The sequence below is a fragment of the Lemur catta genome, chromosome 3, assembly GCF_020740605.2.
Source record: "Lemur catta isolate mLemCat1 chromosome 3, mLemCat1.pri, whole genome shotgun sequence".
Classification (NCBI taxonomy): domain Eukaryota; kingdom Metazoa; phylum Chordata; class Mammalia; order Primates; family Lemuridae; genus Lemur; species Lemur catta.
In genome coordinates this window covers 119145261-119166555 of record NC_059130.1, presented here as the reverse complement: position 1 = coordinate 119166555, position 21295 = coordinate 119145261, and the positions used below count along the sequence as shown (strand labels likewise).

General features: G+C 43.2%; 1 protein-coding gene across 1 annotated transcript in view; it reads right to left on the bottom strand.

Annotated features, from left to right (window-relative positions):
• Positions 1-3612: 3612 nt before the first annotated feature.
• Positions 3613-21295, bottom strand: part of MTOR (mechanistic target of rapamycin kinase) — a 131130-nt gene continuing 113447 nt past the window's right edge. Inside the window, exons 50-58 of the mRNA XM_045546143.1 lie at positions 19255-19337; positions 17948-18020; positions 17361-17435; positions 16871-17006; positions 11014-11079; positions 8225-8305; positions 7869-7949; positions 5808-5913; positions 3613-4567 (exon numbers count right to left, since the gene is read on the bottom strand). Coding sequence (XP_045402099.1) covers positions 4552-4567; positions 5808-5913; positions 7869-7949; positions 8225-8305; positions 11014-11079; positions 16871-17006; positions 17361-17435; positions 17948-18020; positions 19255-19337 — 717 coding nt within the window. The 3' untranslated portion in view covers positions 3613-4551. The remainder of the gene's footprint in view (positions 4568-5807; positions 5914-7868; positions 7950-8224; positions 8306-11013; positions 11080-16870; positions 17007-17360; positions 17436-17947; positions 18021-19254; positions 19338-21295) is intronic.

Genomic DNA, 21295 nt, shown 5'->3' with positions numbered 1-21295 from the left:
GTGCATTTTTCTTTAGCCTCATATTGCATCAGCTTGACAACTCTATGATTGAGGGTGAGACCCAGAGGACTTAATTATTTTCCTTTTTAAAGCCAGCTCTGCTTCCGTGTCCCCTTCAACCACCTGATCTAGGCTCCTGCAATTGCACCACCCTCGGTTTCCCCGGGTCCGCATCTATCTTTTCCCTCGCTACTGGTTCATTCCTGACAGCCTACGCATACGCTGACATCCCTCCCAACTAAAAAAGAAAAAACACTCGCCCCCACATCTTCCAACCACCGTCACGTCTCTCTTGCCCTTTAGAGGTAAAACTGGGAAAAAGCGTCAAGACGCTCGCGCTGTCCTTGCTCACCCTGCGGACTCCACGAACCGCTCTTGTTGAGGCACATACTGGGAACTCAATAAACATTTGTTAAGGGAACGGCTGGAAGAGCTCTTGTTATGAGGGAGACACCGCATTACCAGGCTGTTCAGAGGATGGATTCCTGGAAGCTCAATGGGGTGTATTCTGTCTCCTAAGATGAGTGGCACACCCTTACTACGACTTGGTTTATTAAGTATTCAAGAAACGTTCAGAATATCCTATTATCAGAATACTTGCTGTTCACATTTTCTTTCCCATGTGTGTATTGCAGGTACACAGGCACCCTGGCAGGACAGAGGCCTAGTTCGTTTTAGCAACTAGTGTTTTTGAGCAGTTAGTTCATAGGGTTCAACCTAATACCACGTGCCAGGCTGTGCTAAGTCCTTCCCGTGGATTATCTTCTCCAAACAACCTCACAAGGTAGTTTGTGCTATTATCCACATTTTCAGATGAGGAAGCAAGAATAGAGAAATTAGGTAACTTGACAAAACTCACACAGGTAGTATGAGATGGAGATTAGATTTGAAACTCAGTAATGATACTACAGCCTTGATTCTTAAAAACTACAGTTGACTTTTTTTTTTTTTTTTGAGACACAGTGTCACCCCAGGTAAAGTACAGTGACAACATCATAGCTCACTGCAACCTCAAACTCCTGGGCTCAAGCAATCCTCTTGCCTCAGCCTCCTGAGTAGCTGGGACTACAGGTGCGCACCACCACGCCTGGCTAATTTTTCTGTTTTTAGTAGAGATGGGTCTTGCTCTTGCTCAGGACGGTCTCCAACTACAGGTGATTCTTAAAGTGCAGGGGTTAGAGGTGCTGATCTCCCGTCCCCCAAGCAGTCAAAAATCCGTGTATAACTTTTGATTTCCCCAAAATTTAACTCCTAATAGCCTATTGTTGACCAGAAGCCTGATAACAGTTGATTGACACATATTTTGTGTTAGATTACAGATTGTATTTTTTTAAGTAAACCAGGGGAAAGAAAATGTTATTAAGAAATCATGAAGAAGAGACAATATATTTACTAAGTGGCAGTGGATTACTATAAAGATCTTCATCCTTGTCTTCACATTGAGGAGGAGGAGGAAGAGGACGGGTTGGTATTGCTGTGTCAGGGATGGCAGAGACAGAAGAAAATCTATTTGTAAGTGGACCTGTGCAGTTCAAATCTGTGTTATTCAAGGGTCAACTGTACTTTCTACTGCCTTTGAGTTTTAAGGCCTGGGCTCTGGAACCCTGCGAATAGAGACCCTGAAGGTCTTTGCCACATACTTCCCTGCCACACACAGGGTTATAAGAAGCCATTTACGATTGGAGGGTTAGACTGATTTTAAAGCCTCCATTAGCTCCTCCCCTTCCTCTGGTAATTCATCTCAACAAAGCCAGGTTTTGCTCAGATACAACTTAAAACATATTGGATTCACCAAAGATCTTAATCTAGAATTTTGATGTCCTAAAGAATATATCTTTACCATTGATGGCCCCATTTCCCTGAGTCCCTTCATTCTCACACCCTTTATCTTTCATGGAAGGTACACTGAGTTATTTCATCTGAAACCAAGAAAGTTACGGTGATCATATTTTCTGGGGCAAAATAAGTGATACATGGCTTAGGACTGTTACAGAAAACCTAAGATAGGTATGAGACTTTCTAACTGTGTTAAAACTGTTATTATCACTACTGACATTTAAATTCATCTTTTTTATTTTTGTTAATTTTTTTTTGATACCACCTCTTCCTTTGTTGCCTGGGCTAGAGTGTAGCAGCATCATCACAGCTCACTGCAACCTCAAACTCCTGGTCTTAAGCAATCCTCCTGCCTCAGCCTTCCAAGTAACTGGGACTACAGGTGTGTACCACCATGCCTAATTTTTTAAAAAAACTTTTTGTAGAGATGGGATCTTGCTGTGTTGCCCAGGCTGGTCTCAAACCCCTGGCCTCAAGTGATCCTCCTGCCATGGCCCCCCAAAGTGCTGGGATTATAGGTGTAAGCCATTGCACCCAGCCCATCTTTGTTTTCAATAGAAGAATTCTCCAACAGGCTTTTATGGAGCACCACTGTGGGTTAGGTCTTCTGGCATTTTTGAGGGATACAAAGACAAATAAGGTATGGTTCCTGGCCTTGTAAGTCTCATCCTCCTAATGTAAGTTCTTTGAACAGATCTTATAATGATACAGTATTTCTCACTGGGTAGCTGTGGACCAAAGGAATTTAGAAACAAAGTTCACTTCAATAACTAAAAGGCATACTCTTTGGAAGAACCTCTCTTTAGGCATGCTCTCTATTTAGAGGGAATCTATATAGAGTACTTGCTGGCTTCAGTTAATGTTCCCTCCCTACCATTATTGCAACAGCCTCTTTACTGGGTCTTGTGGCTTATAATATTTTTCTCCATCTTTTGACACCAGTTATATCTTAAAAACACCACTCAGGGCTGGTCTGAAGGTAGTGAGTTATCTCAATTGATTGCTCAGTTACAGACTGAACTACCTGTTGTTCTATTCTTTATCTCCTTCTTGCTTCTGCACTTGACTAGTCTTAAAAAAAAAAAAAAAAAAACCAAACCCACCACTCAGATTCTACTCCTGTTTTAAAACATCACAGCGTAAGGCTCAGACTCCTTGCTGCTGGACTGCGAGGCGGCCCCGGTCTGGCCCTGCCCCACTAACAGCCTCCTGTTAGTTCCTATCACTTTCCCGTCATTCCCTTTATTCCTCACTGACCACTGAGCCAGACATGCTCAGCTATGAGGTCCAACCATACAAAGATGCTGATTTCGTAGATTATAAGTAGATTAAAAAAGATTTCATATGGCTGAGGTTCACACTTGCCATTGCTGTGGGTGTTGTGCTTGTACACCTCGTCTCACACTTCTTTTTCTGCTGAGACTGTCCCGCCTGCTTCATCTGACAAACCCTCACTCCTCCTCTAAGACCTATTCGAAATGTCTCCTTTTCCATGAGGCTTTCTGGGCTCACTCAGTTTCGGATCCAGTGCCCCTACATGCGGCTCATATACGCTCCTCAGCACCCAGCTGGGTGAGTTCTCAGTCCCCTTCTGCAGCCTGTTGCCTCCACCTGCCAGGCCTGGGAACAGCCTGAGGGAAGGGGCCTTGTCACGTGCAGCCTGTGTCCTTTGTTGTCCCTAGTACTAAATGCTTAATAAGGGTTGAACATTGAAGGAATAAATGCTTCCATTTTGAATTGACTGAAATTATGAATAAAAAGCCATTCAGCTACATGTGTTTAAAATTCTGATGTCATTTATTGGCACAAAAATTATTCAGATACAACATGGTGTCTAGACATGGCTACACTTTATACTTTGTGCATTTAGTCGAATATTTATTTTGCTCATAATTCCCAACACGTACAAGACCTTCCTTCTCTGTGTTTAGCACCTCCACGACAGCATTTCTGTTTTCTGAGCACTTGCTCTAAACACAGAGTATTCAGAACTCACTGAAAACATCCCAGAACTGTGCTGGGGAAGGCCAGGGTGGGCTGCCCCACTGTGCTGTGACCCCCTTGGTGCATCTGCTCAGCTGGGGCTCCCGTGATCTGAATAAACCCCCTCCTAGCGGTGCAGATCTTACATTGAAGAGTGTGAGTTGCAGCATCACTGATCCGGCAGGAGACAGACCTTTTTGACCATGTTAGCACATCATGCAAACACTGCTGTTGTCCACAGACCAGTGAGGTGATGGGATGGTGGCAGGGGTGACATCAGCTTCTCCCGCTTCTTTACAGTCCAGGATCCGAATCCGTGTCCTCCATGACCTGAGGCTTCTTGGCTGTGCTGTTTGCTGTACCCATGTTGAGCGGAATGACTAAGTCATTCTTCCATCAGCAAGATGAGTTCTCTTGTGAGTTAAGTCAAAACCCGTATTTCTAAAGTTATGGATCTTCTGTTCCCCAAAATCAATGGCTTGATTTACATGGTATCACTGTGTTTCACTGTCCTGGGAACCTAATCAAGCCGTGTGTTTCTGACAATATATTCTTCAACAGCAGCTAGAAAGTTGGTGCAAACCAACTTTTAATATACAGTAGTTCTTTTCATTTACATTTCAAAATATTTAACAAAGTCAAACTTTCTGACCATGGTTTCAGTTTAGTAGAAGCATACACCAAAGTACAAATGCCTCAGAAAAAATGCAACGGGCACATCTGGGCCTCCAGTTACCAGAAAGGGCACCTAAGAAGGCAGACAGAAAAGGAATATTTTAATAACTAGAGCTTCTTCAAAGCTTTATGCAGATAACTTGAAAATGGGAAGACACAGGTCTGACCACCCCAGGGCATTCCCTCAGCTCTCCCACAGCTAATTGTGTGGGATACTCTCATCATGTCCAGTCAAGGGCTAATGCCTGCTGAGGTCCCACAAGGACACTTCCCCATGGCCCCCTCTCTCAAGTTTCTGCCTTCAAGCATGCCTGGGGCAGCTAATCAAAGCACACCCCAGAGTGGTCCTTGAGGTTAGACTCCCAGATCATACATTTGTCTTTTTTCCTCCTTCTTTGTCACCGCTCTGGCTTCTTTTTCTTTGCCCTTCTTGTACATCTGAACTGGGTTGACAGCAAAAACCCAAAAAGAACAGCTATCAAAAAAAGAAGCCTTGCCTATTTTCCTAAATTTTTTTATTTTTAAGGAGATAGGATCTTGCTCTGTCACCCTGGCTAGAGCGCAGTGGCCCAGTCACAGTTCACTGTAGCCTTAAACTCCTGGGCTCAAGTGATCCTCCAGCCTTAGCCTCCCAAGTATTGTGTGCCACCATGCCCAGTTAATTTGTTTTAATTTTTTGTAGAGATGGGGTCTCGCTATGTTGCCCAGACTGGTCTCAAAGTCCTGACTTCAAGTGATCCTCCCACCTTGGCCTTAAACCATTTCTCTTATTGTAATTTTAATTTATTTTGGTATTTGCCTTCCAAATATGCATCCATATTTTTCAATTTTCTTTTTATAATAATGTATGCATACAGTAAATATAAACTTTTAAAGAGATTTGTGCCCATAACTGGATACCCCACCAAATCTCCTTTTGCTACCCTGGCTTTGGGACATAGGGTAGGGTCCTTATTGTTTCTCTTAACAAAGTTTCTTTTTTTCCTTTTTGAGACAGGGTCTTGCTCTGTCTCCTGGGCTAGCGTGCAGTGATGTCATCATAGATACCTCACTGCAGCCTCCAACTCCTGGGCTTGGCTTGAGCAATCCTCTTGCTTCAGCCTCTCAAATAGCTGGGACTACAGGTGCATGGCAGTAGTACACCTGGCTAATTTTTCTATTTTTTTGTAGAGACAGGGTCTCACTCTTGCTCAGGCTGGTCTGAAACTCCCAGCCTCAAGTGATCCTCCCACCTTAGCCTCCCAGAGTGCTAGGATTACAGGCGTGAGCCACTGTGCCTGGCCTAACAAAGTTTCTTGGAGAGGCCCACTCACCAGCCGATATAGCACTGGCAGAGGTTTTCATGGGATGTTGCTTGTTTGATGAGCAGCTCAACTTGTGTGGGGACATCCAAAGTATCATCATGAGAGAAGTCCCGACCTAAGACAGGAGAATCAAAAACATTTCATTCTCACCTGGTGATCAATGCATTTCTTGTCCCCTGTTGGCTTAACTATCTATGCAGCCCAAATCAGTTTATCCCCATACACCAATATGAAGGATACACCACAGTTGAATTTCAAACATTCACATCCACATGATCTGAACAGACACTAGCCTTATACAGATTTGGTTCACGGAAGGTAAATGCCTGCAGTCAGCTGAGTAAAGGAGTGGCACAGATCAGGTCGATAGGTTTATGAAGATTCCTTCTATTCTAAAATCCTCTTTAAGCTGGACAAGTGGATGAGAAACCCTGTTCAGTTTTAATCCTGCTAGCCTCCATCTGTGAGCCTCTCCTCCCCAGGGCAGCTTGCTGCCATTACAAATTCATCCTGTCTGACTTCAAACAGGTGCTCAGCACTGCCCGGCCAGGGAAGGTGCTTCTCTGGAATGTACCTTTCCATCGCCACGGGCATCATCTCAAGTCTGTCTATTTTCCCCAAATGTCCCAACCTCTCCTTCCACTTCTCACCCTCAGCAGATGCCCTCGCCTCCTACTTTACAAGTTAATTCATTAAATATGTAGTATTTGGACCCTGGTGATGTTGAGGCAGTGTTTGAGGTCCTGGACTCATTCACATGAGCTCCCCTTCCTCCCCCACTGCCATGAGAGACGACCTCGCCTGTGCTTTGTAGCCCACCCCCTCCTGCTTTCTGAGGAGCCTTACAAATTACCCTTTCTCTCACCTGTATTTCAGACTCTCCATCTTAACTGCATCCTTCTTACCTAACTGCATTCTTCTTACAGTTTCATAAACATGCTCTTCTTTCCCATTAAAGAAAAGAGAGCCTCTCATTCAACCCCCCCCAATCCTCTCTCCTCCCTACACAAACCACTCAGGAGTTTACACTCGTCTCCCTTTCCTGCCTTTTCTCTTCTCTCACTTCACATTCTCCTCAGTTGCTTTGGCCTGGCTGCCAGGCTCCCCATAGCTCCCACGTGGTCACCGATGACTTGGCGCCATCCTTTGTCCCTCCCTATCCCTCATGCCAGGTCACTAATCCTTTTGATTTTATCTCCTCAGGATCTCCTGAGACCATTCTACGCCCACCACCCTAAGCCAATCAACTGCCATGTCCTGCCTGGATGACTGTGGTGGCTTCTTACCTAGCACACCTGCACACCTTCACTTTAATCCAGTCCGCGCCCAGCCAGAGCCAGTGGTATTTCACAACGCAAATGCTCAGGGCTTCTGTCTTCCTCCCCCCACCTAAAACCCTTCAGTGGTTTCCCACTGCTCTTAGGATGTAGGATAAAAACCAAGGTCCTGTATGATCTGGACCTGGCCTACCCAGAGTCAAAACACTTTGCACTGTGCTTCTTTCATCCTGCTCTCTCTGGGACAGGCAGACTGGAGTGTTTTGGGGCCTTTTTTCTTGTCGTCACTCTCTCCTACCACGGGCCCTTGCATATGCTGTTTCTGTTGCCTGAAACAATCACTCCTAACTAACTCCTCTTTCAGATTTTAGCTCATGCGTTGTCTGTTTCCTTAGGGAAATGTTCCCAGAGCTCCCAACATGATTAAATTCTTCTAGTACATTCACCATAGCCCTGAGTCCCTCTCCTCTACTTAATAGCATGTCCTTTACGTTTGATGCCCCACCAAGTCAGGGAATCTGTCTGTTTTTACCAACACAGTTTATTCAGCATCCGGCACTTACAGGTGCTCAACAAATACACCCTGACAACAAAATGAATGCGCCAGGCCCTGATGCTCCGTGCCTGGGATCCCGTCTCATCTGATCCTCCCCGGCCTCTGAGGGAGGGAGGCATTCCCGTCATCTTCCAGGTGAAGAGGCCACACAGAAAGCAGGCGGTGCGGTGGAGCTGGGGTCTCTGGCTCCCACCCGCCACGTTACGCCCTTTTAGGTAAACACATTCACACACTCACCGGTGAGCTTATCTCGAACTCTGTTAATAATCTGAATAGCTTTCTTATTTAGGGCCTCTGGTTTCACCAAACCGTCTCCAACTGTAATACACAAAAGTAGAAATAAAAGAAAGAATTGGATCATTACAACAGGTTCAATGGGTGCCCCTGTTTTCTCAAACATTCACTTTGCAAGTGTAGAGCAAGGCTTTCTCTGTGTCCATCTTTGTCCTCAGAGTATAATGAGAAATTCATGGAACGTTTGTGCTCAAAGGCGATTTTGTGGCCTCATCTTGCTGACCCCTCTCAGGGCACAACACAGCTGCATTTTCTTAATGAGCTAGTCATTGGCGCAATTCCTCAGAGGTTGAACTTACTGAAAGAATGAATAGATTCTGGCACTGTGGTCCCCGTTTTCTTATGGGCTGGTTCCCCAAGTTCCACACCATCCAAAATTTCTGGGGGAAAAAAAATCAATTAACATAAAATTCAAACACCAAGAAGCCATTATTGGCATTAGCTCCTAATTCTTTACATAATATATTCTTTTAATATCTGCTCTACTTTTTTTTTTTCAAGACAGAGTCTCACTCTGTTGCCTGGACTAGAGTGCTGTGGCGTCAGCCTAGCTCACAGCAACTCAAACTCCTGGGCTTAAGCAATCCTTCTGCCTCAGCCTCCTGAGTAACTGGGACTATAGGCACATGCCACCATGCCTGACTAATTTTTTCTATTTTTAGATGCCTGGCTAATTTTTTTTCTATTTTTAGTAGAGACGGGGGTCTTGCTCTTGCTCAGGCTGGTCTCAAACTCCTGAGCTCAAGCAATCCTTCCACCTCAGCCTCCCAGAGTGCTAGGGTTACAGGAATGAGCTGCCAGGCCCGGCTCTATGTTATTCTTTATGTATTCAAATTTAAAAATCAGGCCAGGTGCAGTGGTTCAAAAAAAGAAAGTTTTTAAATCTGCTAAGCTATTTTCAAATGAGTTATTATTATTATTGAAGAAAGAATGTGGTACTTATCAGAATTGAAACATGGATTTTCAGGCAAATAGCATTAATAAAGCATTCTGACATAGAGAATAGGAGCATAGGTCAAAGGCCTGGTGACAAAACTTGTTTGGTTTGACAAAAACTGATAATATAAAGACAATTAGCTTTGCAATGGGTCACACATGGTTGAAGTGTTATTCCTTCGAGGAATTTTCATATCATTTCTGGATAGAAAAAGTCCTAAGGTATTAGGATCACCCTCCACTGATTATGGCCTTCAGCAGAGAAGTCTGGAATCAGAAGTATGAAGATTTGAACACTTTCCCTAGACACCACAGACCTTCCAAATCAAGGTAGTGATAGCAATACTTTTATTAATGACCTCCTGGAACTTTTAAGCTAAGCAACCAGTTATACCACCATCTGGTGCCACCAGAACTGGCCATCCTAATTCCCCTCTGCACAGTGGAGGGAGCACACAGGAGTCACTCAATAATGTACCAATGAGGTGGACCCCGAGAATGAAACCAATAAGTCTCAGCACGCTTTGGATGAGACCCGAGCCTGTGGGGAACGTGCGCCTGGGTGTCCAGGCATTCACAGATCCTGTCACCGTCCAGGGTGCAGTCCATGCAGGTCCATGTACGACACTATAACCCAGTTCCTCAGTTTATTGCCTGGAACATCCTTTTCCTGTCTACCCATCCAGATCTACCCAGCCAGTCAGGACAAATTACCCTTCTGATTGAGTGATGACTAAATTCCACCAACTCAGGTGCTCCCTTAACTAGTATAGTTCACAGTGAAAGCTCCCTTTTCTGACTCCCCACAGCCCTTCTATTCCAAACCAAAGCATGCTCGGCTACCTGATTACACAGCAGAATGTATTGTTCTCTTATTATTTTACGTTTGTTATTGTCAATTCTATAACGTTGTTCTGTGCTTTGGGGTGACCTGTACCTCACATTTTCTTTTTGCACTTCCAGATATTATTTGGCTTAGTTAATTAACTAGTAGTAAATGTTCCATAAACACCTATAGAGAATATTTACTTTTTTATGCTCCAACACTATTTCCCAAAGTGTGAACTGTGTAAGATGTTGTTAAATGTTATAAAGAAAAAAGGGACAGGATGGGGGTGGGGAAAAGAGGGGAAGGCTACACAAAGGAAAACAGCTTTACTTTGACCCTTCTCATAGCTTTCAATACACAAAAAGTACTCTGGCTCTTAGAGGGGCACATGTCTTCCTGGGACCAGGTTCTGTGAACCACATTCCCACAAACAATGTTTCCTGTGGTTTCAGGGCTCCTCACAGCAATGTCAGTAAATTTCTGCTGCTTCCATCTGCCCATTTCTGAGCTATTAACAATGCTTGAGGACATAAGTAATACTGGTGATGATTATTCCAGACCAGACACCATTAATGGGTGTGCTAAATATTGGCTGATATTCAGACATATTTCTAACTGTGTTTTTATAGATTAAGATCAGATAGTTTGATAAAAATTTCCAAACTTTAGGTACCCACTCCATTGTGTGAGATAGTAAATAAAAGACATATATTAGGTGATTGGTGCTCAGTAAATGTTTCTATGCCAAGTTTTTTTTTTTTTTTTTTGACACAGAATCTCACTCTGTTGCCCCGGTTAGAGTGCCGTGGCATCAGCCTAGCTCACAGCAACCTCCAACTCCTGAGCTCAAGCAATCCTCCTGCCTCAGCCTCCCAGGCAGCTGGGACTACAGGCTTGTGCCACCATGCCTGGCTAATTTTTTATATATATATTTTTAGTTGTCCGTATAATTTCTTTCTATTTTTAGTAGAGACGGGGGTCTTGCTCTTGCTCAGGCTGGTCTCGAACTCCTGAGCTCAAACAATCCGCCCGCCTCGGCCTCCCAGAATGCTAGGATTACAGGCGTGAGCCACCGTGCCCAGCCTATACCAAGTTTTTGAAGTTCAATTAAAGGCCTGTCAGGTGATATATGAGCAGTGATAGTATGTCCACAAAACTATGACTGTCAAGAACCTCAAGAAAAACAGATTTATTTCCTTCATATTCCGCAGCTGTTACTGATTTAACTCACGTTTCCTAATGGTAATAACAAAACTCAGCCCATTCTAGAAATACTCACAATGAAGAGGACAGAATTTGCAATCTCCCCTATAAGGTACCTACCTACTGACTGGCCAGCAGAGTAGGAATCTGTCCTTGTTCGGGATCGCTTGTTGCCTTTGGTATTTGCTAGGGAAAGAGAGAAAGAATATTTAAAAATGCTTCAAACTTTGAGTTGAAATAAACCTGGTTGATATGATATTTTCTTACAGTCATAGAAATATAATTTTTCCAAAAGCTATAATCCCAAAGAGAGAACAAAGACATATTACTCAGGTGCAAGTGAGTGGGTGTTAGCATGAAATATGAAATCCAGGGAACACTCCATACTGTTGATTTGGACTTAGACAATGTAATACAGACAATAGAAGCTCCAAGTATGATTTAATTGAAGTGCATTAGGAGCCTCTAATCCGCAAACTTCCCCTAAGGTGGTAGTTTAAATAAAGGGTTGATGAAGATACCGCTGTCTCAAATCACAACTGTTTGCATTTCTTTTTCCATGTTATTTTTTAATTTCAAAATATTAAGGGGGCATGAATGTTTTTGTTACATGGATACCTTGTATAATGCTTAAGTCAGGGCTTTGGTGTGCCCATCACTGGAATAGTGTTCATTGTACCCAATAGGTAAGTTTTGATCCCACACTCCCATCTCCCGACCTCCCCCCTTCCTGGTTTCCAATGTTGTTTATATCTTTGTGCCTATGTGTACCCATTGTTTAGCTCCTACTTATTAGCAAGAACATATGGTGTTTGGTTTTCCTGAGATACTTCACTTAGGATAATGATCTCCAGTTCCATCCAAGTTGCTGCAAATGACATTAATTCATTCCTTTTTATGGCTGAGTAATACTCCATGGTGTACGTATACCACATTTTCTTCATTCACTAGTGACTTGATGACACTTAGGCTGATTCCACATCTTTGCAATTTTAAGTTGTGCTGCTATAAACATTCAAATGCAGGTGTCTGTTTTATAAAATGACTTCTTTTCCTTTGGGGAGATACCCGGCAGTGGGATTGCTGGATGGAATGGTAGGTTCGTATTTATTTCTTTGAGGAATCTCCATACTGTTTTCCATAGAGGTTGTTATTAACTTCCAGTCCCACTAACAGTGTATAAGTGTTCCTTTCTCTCTGTATGCACGCCAGCATCCATTGTTTTTTGACTTTTTAATAATGGCCACTCCGATAGGGGTAAGGTGGTATCTCACTGTAGTTTTAATTTGCATTTCCCTGATGATTAGTGCTGGTGAGTATTTTTTCACGCTTGTTGGCCACTTGTCTATCTTTTTTTGAAAAACTTCTCTTCAAGTCTTTTGCCTACTTTTTGATGGGGTTGTTTGTTTTTTTCTTGCTGATTTGTTTGAGTTCTTTCTAGAGCCTAGATATTAGTCCTTTGTCAGATGTTTAGTTTGCAAATATTTTCTCCCATTCTGTAGGCTGTCTATTTGTTGATTATTTCCTTTGCTGTGCAGCTTTTTAATTTAATCAAGTCCCACTTATTTGTTTTTGTTGTTGCTGTATTTGCCTTTGGGGTCTTAAGTCATAAATTCTTTCCCTAGGCCAATGTCCAGAAGAGTTTTTCCTAAGTTTTCTTCTAGAATTTTTATGGTTTCATGCCTTACATTTAAATCATTTATCCATCTTGAATTAATTTTTGTATATAGTGAGAGGCAGGGGTCCTGTTTCATTCTTCTGCATGTGCCTATCCAATTTCCCCAGCACCATTTACTCAATAGGGCTTCCTTTCCCCAGTGTATGCTGTTGCCTGTTTTGAAGATCAGCTGGTTGTAGCTGTATCCCATCGATTTTGAAAGCTCGTGTTCCCTTTGTCCTTCAGTTCGAGGAATCTTTTGATTCCCATCTTAATTTCGTCACTGATCCAAGGATCGTTCAGCAGCAGGTTGTTTAATTTCCATGATTTTGTATAGATTTGAGTGCTTCTCTTAGAATTGATTTCTAGTTTTATGCCATTGTAGTCTGAGAAGATACATGGTATGATTTCAATTTTTTTGAATTTGCTGAGAATTGTTTTGGGGCCTAAGATATAATCAAACTTGGAAAATGTCCCATGTGTGAATGAGAAGAATGTATACTCAGTAGTTTCTGGGTGGAATGTTCTGTAAATGTCTGTTAGGTCCATTTGTTCTAGAGTCCCGTTTAAGTCCAGTGTTTCTTTATTCATTTTCTACTTTGATGATCTGTCCATGTCTTTCAGTGGGGTGGTGAAGTCCCCAGCAATTAAGATGTTGCTGTTAACTTCCTTGCTTAGACCTAGTAGAATTTGCTTTATGAATCTGGCAGCTCCTGTGTTAGGTGTGTGTATATACTAGGATTGTTATCTCTTGTTGAATTGCTCCCTTTACTATTACATAATGCTTTACTATTACATAATTATCATCTTTGTTCCTTTTTTTTTTTTTACCATTGTTGATTTAAAGTTTATTTTATCTGATATGAGAAAGGCTACACCTGCTTGCTTTTGGTTTCTATTTGCGTAGAATATTTTTTTCCATCCCTTTACCTTGAGTCTGTGCAAGTGCTTGTGGTTTAGATGTGTTTCTTGGAGACAGCAAAGACTTAGGGTGTGTTTTTTTTATCCAGCCAGCCAGTCTGTGTCTTTTAAGTGGGACATTCAGACTGTTCACGTTCAGTGTTAGTATTGACATGTAGGATGCTGTTGTATTCATCATGTTGGATGATACCTTATTGTTCTGTTTTCCCTCTTATGCTATTGTTTTGTAAGAGCTGTGGGCTTTAATTTTTGGGGGTTTTTACATTGGTGGGCATCTATTGTGCTGTTCCATGTATAATGCATTTTTGAGCATTTCCATTTTTAAGCACTGATAAGAAGGAAAACAGAACAATAGGGCAGGTCTAGTAGTGACAACTTCCCTTAGTGTTTGCTTGTCTGAAAAAGTCTTTATTTCTCCATCATTTATGAAACTTAGTTTTACAGGAAAAAATTCTTGGTTGGCAGTTGTGTTTAAGAAGACTAACACTAGGGCCCCAATCCCTTTTGGCTTATAAGGCCTACACTGAGAAGTCTGCTGTTGGCCTGAGGGGTTTTTCTGTGTGGGTTAGTTGTTGCTTTCACCTTGCAGCATGTAGAATTTTCTCCTTCATTTTGACTTTGGCCAGGTTGATGACTGTGTGTCTTGGACATGTCCTATTTGCTAGGAATCTTTCCAGTGTTTGATGACCACCTTGTATCTGGATATCTGAATCTCTAGCCATACCAGGGACGTTCTCCTCAATAATTCCCTTGAATAGGGTTTCCATACTTTTTGCTTTTTCTTCTTCTCCCTCTCCAGGATACCTGTTGGCTTATTTCACACAGTCCCATATTTCTCTGAATGACTATTCATCCTTCATTTTTTTTCCTGCATTTTTGACTGGGTTAGTTTGAAAGCCTTGCCTTCAAGCTCTGAGATTTGTTCTTCTGCTTGGTCTAGCCTGCTGTTGAAGCTTTTTGCTATATTTTGAAATTCCCTAAATGACTCTTTCATTTCTTTAAGTTCTGTTATGTCCTTTCCTATGTTGTCCATCTCTTTAGCAAGTTTTTCATATTATTCATTCATGTCCTAAAATATTTTTTTGGCTTGTGTTGGTTTTCAACTTTCTCTTCAGTGCTATTCATCTTATTTGCCATCCATATTCTGAATTCCATTTCTGACATTTTGACAATTTCCTTTGATTTGGGGCTGTTGCTGTGATCTATTGTGATACACTCGGGGTGTTGAATTAGCTTATTTTTTCATGTTACCAGAATTCTTTTGCTGGTTTCTTCTCATCTGAAACCTCTTCTCTAAGCACAGGGCTGTTAGGTTTGTGGCACACATGTTCTTTGCTGGAAACTCTCCTGCTTAGTGAGAAGGAGAGGTTTCTAGATAGCACTTTTACGTCCAACTTCAGAGGATTGACCCAGTGGGACAGGGGTGGATACACTAAGAGCCATGAAGGCAGCTGTTATCCTGCATTGTCCCATTCCCCTGTTGTTGTCATAGGCCAAGCCGGTGCTGGAGGCTATTCGTTTGGAGTGACAGGTTGGTCCCCAGGCTGCTGCTGAAGCTCTAGCAGCAGGGGGCTGGGTGAGTCTTTCTCCAAGGAGGCAGGTGGTATAACTTGGCTGGCATGTGGGTGGGTTGCAGGATCTTGGCAGGTGCCTGGATGTGTTATGGGACTGCAGCTGGTGGCAGGGTGGGTTGCAGGGCCTTGGCAGGTGCCTGGGTGTTATGGGACCTTGGTGGGTCACAGGACCTTGGTGGGTGCCTGGGTGCATCACGGGACCATGGCAGACACCTGGGCGGGTCATGGGACCTTGGTGGATGCCTGGGTGCATTGAAAGATTGCAGCCAGTGGCAGGGTGAGTTGCAGGACTTTCGCGGGTGCCTGTGAGGGTCATAGGACCTTGGTGGGCACCTGTGCAGGGCGCAGGACCTTGGTGAAAGCCTGGACGGGTCAGAGGGCTTTGCCTGCACCTAGCCAGCTCACAGGACCGTGGCAGTGGTTGGGTGGCTTGTTGGGCTACAGCAGCTGGGCCACTTGTCGCTGGCAAGGCCAGGAAGACACACGGCACCTTGCAGGGAGTCATGGTGGCTGGCGCTCTCCCTCCACACAGGTCTGACTGGCATCTGCTGTGGTGTTACTCAGGTGGTGGTGGCAGTGCTATTGAGATGGCAAGATGGTGGCAGGAGATGCTGAGGCCCAGTGGGCACCTGCTCTGTTCGGATCTCTGGGAGGTGGCCAGTAGCGTGGGTTGCAAGGGGAGCCTGGCACCCAGTCAGAGTGTGCGTGAGAGCGCCCACCCTCCATGGCCTGGTAGGGGTAACGGGGAGGTGGCTGCAGTGGAGCCAACCCCTCTGCAGACCGGGCACTCTGGGGCTGAGAGTATAAAATGGTGTCTGTTGCAGCGACCTGGGATCAGAAGCTGGCAGGACCCCACTGTGCCTGCTCACCAGTGCAATGCTGCTGCAGTCTCCACGCAGCTTTCTGATCAGTTCGGAGGCCTGTTGTGGTGGGGGAGCCCCCTCGCAGCTCGGGTTGCAGTGTCACTAGGGGAGTGCGGAGCTCCAGGGATCTTTCCCCTGATACTTTCCCATGTGTGGACACTTCACCCAGTTATCTCCCGATCTTGCCAAGAGGATCGCCCTGCCTCTCTCCCCATAACTTTGGGTGTCTCCACTCACTTCTCTGATGATTCACAATGCTCTGAGAGGGTGAACCTCTAACCGCAACCTTTGATCCTCTCCTTGAGAGCAGTGAGAGCAGCCTGCTTCTAGTCCACCATGTTGGCCCTCCCCCACTTTTTTTTTTTGAGACAAGGTTTCGCTTTGTTGCCCAGGCTAGAGTGCAATGTTGCGATCACAGCTCGCTACAACCTTGAACTCTTGGGCTGAAGTTATCCTCCTGCTTCAGACTCCGCAGTAGCTGGGACTACAGGTGCGTGCCACCATGCCTGGCTAAGTTTTTTAACTTTTGTAGAGATGGGGTCTCGCTATGTTGCCCAAGCTGGTCTTGAACTCCTGGCCTCAAGTGATCCTCCCACTCTGGCCTCCCAAAGTGCTGGGATTAATGGTGCGAGCCATCACACTTGGACTGTTTGCTTTTCTTATTAAAATTCCAGCTTACAAATCTTTATGAACAAAAAAACAATAGGATACTTGGTTGATCCCGGAAAATATTTTAATTAATCACCTACATTGATAATGGGAGTTTTCTGTTCTAGTAACACAAATATTTAAAATTCTTTTCTAGCCAGCAGAGCTGCTTTGTGAAAATGTAAGCCAACAGCTCGGTAATATACCTCAGGCTCCAGGCCAGAAGGGGAATTGGTTAGTAACATGTAATGTGTGGAATATTCCTAATTTGGGAGGGTGCCAACTGCAGCTCCCACGCACTTGATAATACTCACTGTCCATCAGCCTCCAGTTCAGCAAGGGGTCGTAGACGAAGGCTTCCAGCACAGCCATGACACTGTCCTTGTGTTCCCGAAGCACTTCCATCACCGTGTGGCATGTGATTCTGTAGTTGCCATCCAGGCCGGTCACCTGGAAAAGGGACAGAGCTACTTATCACAGGAGTTACTAACTCTAGACCCAAAAGCAAGTTGAGAGAGTCTGTTACCCTCACTCAGGAAGCAGACACAGGCCATACTGATGGGGACTGTCTGGGGAGAAGGAGTCGGGGCAGGACTGCGATACAGAGGGAACCAGGTCTGAGGGAAGTGGTAAGACTTTCAAAGGCATCATTTCTAACACAATGGGAAACAACAGGAAACTGCTACAGAAATCACTTGGGCATTCTGGGGAATGGATGAGCTCTAACAAGCCAGTCTGTCCTTAGAGAAGGCTGTAACTGCATCGGCCCCATTTCAAAGCAGCTCATTCCCTATGCCCACTCACCTCCATAGCATTGGTCAACATTCTTGTTAGTCTAAATGGGATCTTCTCTGGAAACTTCTCTCTGGTCATAGCAACCTACAGGGTTATAAATAGAAAAACACCAAATGCATGGTTAGATTGTTTGCTTTAGCTAAAGCCAGGCGAAGGCAGGTAGGTGGCTTTCCTTTGTATCATCTGCATCGATTTTAATTATAGCATAGAAATGAAGTAGCTTCAGGTTAATGAGGGGACTTGTCACAGGGATTTAAAACACAACTACCCCTCCCCCCCCAGAAAAAAACAACAGAAAAGAGAAAAAAGAAAACGGACAAACTCGCAAATGTGCATCATGCCCAGGCAGCGTGAAGGATCGGGAACTCCTCCACTCGGCCAGAGTGTGTACCAGCAGCGCTTGCCCCAAGGAAGGTTAGAGCCCAGCTAAGAGCATGGATTTCATTTCTTAGGCTGACTTACTGGTGCCCTGGTAGGTAAGGCAGGGGTGAGGGTGAGGCATTTTGGGCGTAAGTTTGTCTACACTGTCAGAGGAGGGTGAAAAGTGATCACCCGGGAAAACAAGCTTTACGTGGTGTTCTGGAACACGTGCTTACCTCAAAGCAGTCCCCAAAGTCAATGTGCAAGATCTTCCCACTCAGTCGGTCCAACATCAGGTTGGATGGGTGTCTTTGAGAAACAGAAGCAAGATCAGGGAGGGATCATTAGAGTGGCACCGATGAATAAATCAACGAAGTACGTGAGAGCAACAGCCAGGGGTTGGGAAACGACAGCCCTCAGGCCAAATCCAGCTTCCCCTCTGCCTTTGTAGGTAAAGTTCTATTGGAACACAGCCATGCTCACTTGTTTAGGTTTCAAGCTGCTTTGTGCTACAACAGCAGAGTTGAGTAGTTGTGACAGAGACTGTATGACCAACAAAACCTGAAATATTTATTATCTGGCCCTTTACAGAAAATGTTTGCTGGCTCCTGCTGAAACAAGGATTTACCTGTGTGAGTCACAAGTTGCCTCACTGGACCAAGATAATTTGCTTTCCTGAGACCTTTGGTTACATGACAAATTTAGTTTTTGGCAGTGCTGCCATCTCAAAGTGCTACAGCTGTTACAATTACTGAGCAGCTCCCACAGGGTTTCATTTCCTTGAGCCCCTAAGTCAGTCTAGGTGGAATCATTTGGCTTTTGTCGACAAGCATTCTGCCAGTTTTTTCTACTAAACATTTATTATCTTTGTGGGGTAACATTATTTTTACTCTCAAATAACTGGATGAGATAAGATCTCAGAAGAAAAGCAGTAGACACCAGACAACCCGTTTTCTTTACATTCTTGTGAGTCAATTGCTGAACATTCCTGAATTACTTTTTCAGGCAGTATGTTTGGATAAAACTGATTATGCAAAAACATCAGAAGGATCTACTTTGGTTAGTTGTGATTACAGAAATAGAATTATTTATCTTAGCATAGTGGTGACTGCTAAATGGTTATTGAATCAATAAAACCAATCCAATTTAATATGATTTTTAATACATTAAGGCAACCTTAGAAGAAAGTATCCTTAAACTATGGCTATTTTTATTTTTATTTTTTTTTTTGAGACATGGTCTTGCTGTTTTGCCCAGGCTGGCCCTGGGCCCACGCCATCTTCCGACCTCAGACTCCCAAGTAGCTGGGAGGCAGGTTTGCACCACAGCACCCAGCTTGAACTATGGGTTTTCTTTTCTTTAGTTTTATGTGTTGTTCTGATGGCATAATAATATACGGGACTAAGGCTGTTGCAAAAGAAACCTTAAGTACAAATATTTATTTACCAAATGGTCACATATCTCACTGGAAAACCAAATTAAATCATTCAAGAAAACTATAATGGAGAAAGAGGCCTGAAGGAAACAAATTAAATTCACTCACCTATCTCCTAGGCCCAAAATATACCCAACCATTGACATGACCGCTAAAGAGCGTGTATAATTGGTTCTTCGGTCAAACCACACCTAGAATACAGGAGCACATGTGAACCAAGGATCTGGAAACTTTAATTAGTTCAACATAAAATTATACTTCAATCAGTTGTTTTCTTATATTCCATCAATAATCACTTAGAATATACAATCTTATAAAGATCTCATTCACAATTATAATAATAACGAATTATACCTTGGAATAAACTTACTCAGAAATGTGTAGGATATAGACGAAAAGATAAACTTTTCATAGGAATATACAGACCTGAGTAAATGAAGATATTAAGAATATCCACTTAAGATTGTAAAGATGTAGTATCCTCATGAAAAAAATATATGAAGATAACCATGGGGAAGGGTATTAATAGTATGGTACTTAGGGAGAAACAGGCAGAAAGAGCAATGAAATAGAACAGAAGCCCTAGAAAGAAATCCAAGGGTATATAAGAATTTAGTGTACAATAAGAATGAAATATTTTAAATAGCAGAGAAGGGATAGATTATTTAACAAATAGTATAGTGGCAGCTAATCATCTTTAATAAAGTTATGCCTTAATTTTAAAATAAATTCCAAATTGGGTTAAGATTTTATTTTTTTAGAGACAAGGTCTTGCTATGTTATCCAGGCTGGAGTGCAGTGGCTATTCACAGGTGTGATCTTAATATACTATAGCCTGGAACTCCTGGGCTAAGTGATCCTCCCACCTCAGCCTCCCAAGTAGCTGGGACTACAGGTGCATGCCACTGTGCCTGGCTTGGGTTGGGATTTATTTATTTTATTTTTATTTTTTTTAAGACACAGTCTCACTCTATCACCCTGGGTAGAGTGCACTGGTGTCAGCATAACTCACTGCAATCTCAAACTCCTGACCTCAAGTGATCCTCCCGCCTCGGCCTCCCAAATTGCTAGGATTATAGGTGTTAGCCACTGTGCCTGGCCCCTTGGGTTGAGATTTCAATGTAAAAGGAAAAATCTTATAGTTAGTATAAAAAAATATAGGTAAAAAGATATGTAATCTTAAGGTGGAGAGGGCCTTTCCAAATATAAAGCCAAAGACAGAAACTATAAAGAAAAGATAAAAAATCTGGTAACTTCTAACATTTAAAAATGCCTGTACAGGCCCACAGCAGTGGCTGACGCCTGTAATCCCAGCACTTCAGGGGGCCAAGATGGGAGGATCGCTTGAGGCCAGAAGTTTGAGACCAGCCTGGGCAAAATAGCAAGACCCCATCTCTACAAAAAAATTAAAAAATTAGCCAGGTGTGGTGGCATAGGCCTGTAGTCCCAACTACTTGGCAGGCTGAGGCGTGAGGATCACTTGAGCCCAGGAGTTCTGGGTTACACAGAGTGAGGAGTTACCCATTGCACTCTAGCCTGGGTGACAGAGCAAGACCCCGTTTTTAAAAAAATAAAAAATAAAAGCCTATACAGTTGTCCCTTGGTATCCTTGGGGGATTGCGTCTAGGACCCCCTTAGATACCAAAATCTGTGATGTTCTTTAGAACAAAGAGGAGCAATTAAAAAAAAAAAAAATTTGATGCTCAAGTCCCTTATATGAAATGGCACAGTATTTGCATATAACCAAGCACAACCTGGCTGTCATCTCTAGAATATGTATAATACCTAATACAATGTAAATGCTCTGTAAATAGTTGTTATACCGTATTGTCTTTTAATTTACATTATTTCTCATTGTATTGTTATTTTAAAAAAATATTTTCCATCTGTGGTTGGTTGAAACCATGGATACAGACCTTGCAGCTATGGAGGGCTAACTATATATGAAAAACAAAAAAATGCAAAAACTCCAAACCAATAAACATGCAAAATTAAAAAATCAAATAAACAGGAAATTTGTAACGTATATGAAAAAGACTTAACTATCTTATAAAAGAGCTCAGGAGAAAAGTTAAACCACTTAGTCTAAATCTAACTTGCCTGGCTCACCCATTTAATTTTTGTTAAAGGTTGTATACAATCCACAGCT